At 61.6% G+C, this 3,926-nt stretch overlaps 1 protein-coding gene across 1 annotated transcript in view; it reads left to right on the plus strand.

Annotated features, from left to right (window-relative positions):
* Window positions 1–823, plus strand: part of LOC104285853 (nucleoplasmin-3-like) — a 3,365-nt gene extending 2,542 nt beyond the window's left edge. Inside the window, exons 6-8 of the mRNA XM_009884357.1 lie at window positions 44–163; window positions 263–356; window positions 744–823. Of these exons, the coding sequence (XP_009882659.1) occupies window positions 44–163; window positions 263–356; window positions 744–823 (294 nt within the window). The remainder of the gene's footprint in view (window positions 1–43; window positions 164–262; window positions 357–743) is intronic.
* Window positions 824–3,926: the final 3,103 nt, after the last annotated feature.

Consider the following 3,926-nt stretch of genomic DNA (forward strand, 5'->3'; position numbering starts at 1 on the left):
CGGCCGGGGCTCCCTGCCACGGGGTCTCTGCTCGGCTCCGCAGATCTGCCTGGGGGCTGACGCCGGGGATGAGCTGCACGTGGTGGCCGTTGATTCAAAAAACACCTACGGAGACCGCAAGCCGGTGCCCATCGCAGCGCTGCGGACCTCGGTGCTCCCCATGGTAAGAGCAGCCAAACGCGTGGGGTGCAGCCCCCGGCCATGGGGCGATAGTCTCGCCCCAGGCTGGGGTTGGGGGGCTCTGAGCTCCCACTCTTTGCAGATCAGCCTCAAAGGTCTGGAGCTGGTCCCTCCCGTCACCTTCGTGCTCAAGTGTGGAGATGGGCCGGTCTATCTCAGCGGGCAGCACATCACCCGTGAGTGTCCGGCTGCGGGGCCAGGGTGAGCGTGTGGGCTGTGGGCCGCACTGGGGATGCTCCGTGGGTCCCACGGTGGCTTTCATGGCAGGCGGGGGCCCCCACAGGCATGGCGGCTGGTGCCCTCAACAGGAGTGCTTCCCCCCAGGGATGGAGCGATTGCTGGTCGGGGGGGGAATTAGTGCTTGTTTGCCTTCGCGGGCTTGGCATGGTGGTCCATGCCGGTGCTCTGCTCTGCCTTTACTGCTGCTGTGTGGGATGGTGTCTGTGTCCCACTCCCAGCGTGGGGTGGGATCACCGGCTGTGGGTGCAGCTGGGGGGTTTCACCTCCCCTTGGTGGGTCAGGGTCCCCCCCTCCCACTGCAGCCCTGCATCTCTTCTCTCCAGTGGAAGATGATGCCAAGTCTGAATCCCACGAGGAAGAGCTCTCAGAGGAAGACGATGAGGAGGATGATGGAGCATCATAGCAGCTGCATGATGATGGAGCTGCAGCTCGGAGAGGACTTTGCGGCTCTGGGAGTGGAGCTGGTGCGATGGTGATGGTGGGGATGCCTCGTGCCAGGAGCTGCGAGCGCCTCATGCCAAATGGGAGGGATCCCTGCAGGGACACGCAAACTGTCTGGGATTTGGGTATCACCTCTTGTCTCCACCATTCCTACCATGCCCCCGGAAATCCTCCTCTTCTCTCTTTTATTGCAGTAACAATGGGAAAGTGCAAATACCCCGGAGTTGGTCTGGACTGTGCTCTTGCCTGCTGTCCCATCCCTCCCTGCCTGCTGCCTCCGGCAGCTCCCTTCTCTTGGGAAAACGTATTCCATGCGTGCGATCGCGGTGATGCTGTGGGTCGTGCTGCTAACCCACGGCTCTGTGGGGCCAGAGGTCCCAGCGAGCAGCCCCTGGGGAGCTGCCTGCTGCCAGGACAGGGGGCTCAGGGGCTCTCCCAGCCCCAGCCTGTCTGGAGGAGGAACCGCGCACCGTGCTCTGGCTCGGGGCTTGTGTGTCCATGGAAGCTCAGCCGCCTCCGTGGGGGGAGGACAGGATGCTCTGAGGCTGAGGTGCTCGTGCCCCCCCTCCCTGCGCAGCCCTGGCACCAATTATCCTGCGTAATCCCTTCTAACGGTCCTATTGTTCCGGTAGGAATCGCTCTGACCATCGCCTGCCTGGATCAACAGGATAAAGTTGTGTTGCTGTCTCCATGGCAGCCCAGGAAACGCGGCCAAAAGCCGCCCAGAACAAGCAGCCACTGAAATAATATAATTAAAACTCCTAATTGAGAAAATTGCCCAAATCCATTATATGCATGATATTAGCTGGCAGCGAGGCTGACTTTAAAGGGGAGCCCTGACTCCGCAGGCGGGGTGGGCTGGGAAAGGGAGCACGCGGGTCTCTCTTTATTTTCCCCACTTATAATACAAAAAGCAGCAGAGATGAGCTGATCGGCGCGCGGAGGGAAGATTGCTGTCATCGCGCCGTAATGGCCTCGGAGAGGCTGGAGATGGACCTGGGTGGAACCAGCTGCCGGCCCTGATGGGCTGCAGCGTGGCAGCACGTCACCCGCCGGCGTGGGCTGTGCCTGGCCCTGGGCTCGGGGACACAAGGGGACAACAGGATGGCAGGGTGATGGCACGCAGCTTTCGCCCCAGGAAGGGGTTTCTTGGGCATCACCTCCCGCAAGGCAAGTGTGCGCCCCAATCCCCTTCCCTGCGCGTGGGTCTGGGATGTGCCCCGGCACGGGGAGCAGAACGCCGCCGCTATGCGCAGCCCCAGGCTCTGGGGGTGAAAGAAGGGGGAGAGCAAAACTACAATGAGCAATGAACTCATCCAGCTTTTCCCTGCCCTCACCTCGCTCCCAGTACGCAAGACTGTGTGTGCTACTTCTGGAGAGAGGATCAGGGCCACAACTATTATATCTTTCGCCAAAACAGGCGCTTCGGGCTTATTTTCCTCACTGGGATCTTGTCTGGGACCTGTCACCACTCGGAGAGGGTCAGTGTGACAGTGCCCGGGGGGGGAGGGCTATCCCTTGCATCCTGCTGCCGCGGCTGCTCGGGTTGGAGGTGTCTTCCCGGGGCCGGAGACCCCCACTGCCCGTCCCGGAGGTGTTCTGCAGGCGCTGGGTGCAGGCAGGGGCACCAGCCGTGGAGGAGCTGGAATAAAAGCTGATGAATTCATTGCTTCTAATTCCTCGGGTGGGAATGAAACGCGCTGTTAATTGGGAAGCTTGCTGAACGCCGGCTGCTCGGCGTGATCCAGCAGCTGCATTAAGACGTTGCGCTGGGCGCAGATTAAGCCCTATAAAGAAATCCAGGAAGAAAAGAAACACAAAGCGGATTAAGGTCAGTGCCGGTGAATTTGCAGAGTGGCCTCTTCATCTCCCCGTGCGTGGCAGGGGAGCGCCCGGCAGCGAAGTGCACAAGCACTGCAGAATTGTCAGTGTCTTCCTGAGGACTAACTCCCCGGTGGGTGCACGGGGACAGAGCTGTCACCCCCCACCAGCCACAAGTCCCTTCCTGGAGCTCTGTCTGCCAGACAGCATGCCCAGCCCCTGCTGAAAATGCAGCGTTAGACCCGGAGAGCCACATCGCATGGCCGGAGCCGGGGTGGTCCCGCAGCGGGAAGGGTGGGTGCTTTAGGGGAGATGCTCTGTCCCCCTTTCCCGCAGCCCCTGGCAGCGGTGCGCTTCCCCTCCCTGGTCCTGCATCCTGCACAGCAGCATCTCTTGGAGGGCTTTGACATAACCATGGCAACTGCCAGGTAATTAACAGACGAATCTCAATGTCATGGAGACAAAATGCACAAACAGAGCCCGCCGGGCTGCACGCCTGCCCAGCTGGGCACGCAGGGCACCAGGATGCGGCCACTGGGCACACTGCGGGTGGCCTGAAGACTTTCTTTGGGGAAAAACTGAGAAAAGTTTTGGCAGCGGAAGAGGCGTGCGAGAGTGACTTTTTGATGCAGAAAGTGCTCCCGTTAGGCTAAAAGCTACTTCAGATATTTGTTCCCTGGGAGTTTGTGGCTTTGCCCAGGGTGATGGGCACGACGGCGCTGGGCTCAGCCATGGGCCGGTTGCAGCTCGCAGCGTCGCAGCCTGGCCGGGCTGGGAGCCGTTTTGGGGTGGCTTTGCTGGGTACCCGGTGCTGGGCAGTTCCAGCTGTGTGCACATCCTGCAGATGTTCACAGTCACACCGCAAAGCCCAGGGGAGCTGTACGAGACCCCCCCCTCGCCCCAAGGAGCCGGGGCTCACCCCAGGCTCTGCTCGTGCCTTCCCCCGCTCAGGACCGGCCCCGCACCCTCACCGGGCACAAGCGGCAACGTCTCCTGCCCTGTTGCACCGGCACCCGGTTCATAAATGCAGCAGTGCCCATTTAGTTTGTGCGTAAGTGGCCAATTATTTGATGCATGAGCGCCCCATCGGTTCGCCCGTCCGTGCTCAGCTAATTGCGGGAGGGGTTAAATAGTGCAAACCTGAGCACCCGCTGCGTGCGGGCGTGAGCACCCCGTCGGTGCTGTGCCCGGCTGGCGGGGATGCGCGCCCGACCAGCTCCGGGGGACCCCCCCCCCCCCCCGCC

This window comes from Charadrius vociferus, unplaced genomic scaffold (assembly GCF_000708025.1).
Source record: "Charadrius vociferus isolate BGI_N301 unplaced genomic scaffold, ASM70802v2 scaffold1044, whole genome shotgun sequence".
Lineage (NCBI taxonomy): Eukaryota > Metazoa > Chordata > Aves > Charadriiformes > Charadriidae > Charadrius > Charadrius vociferus.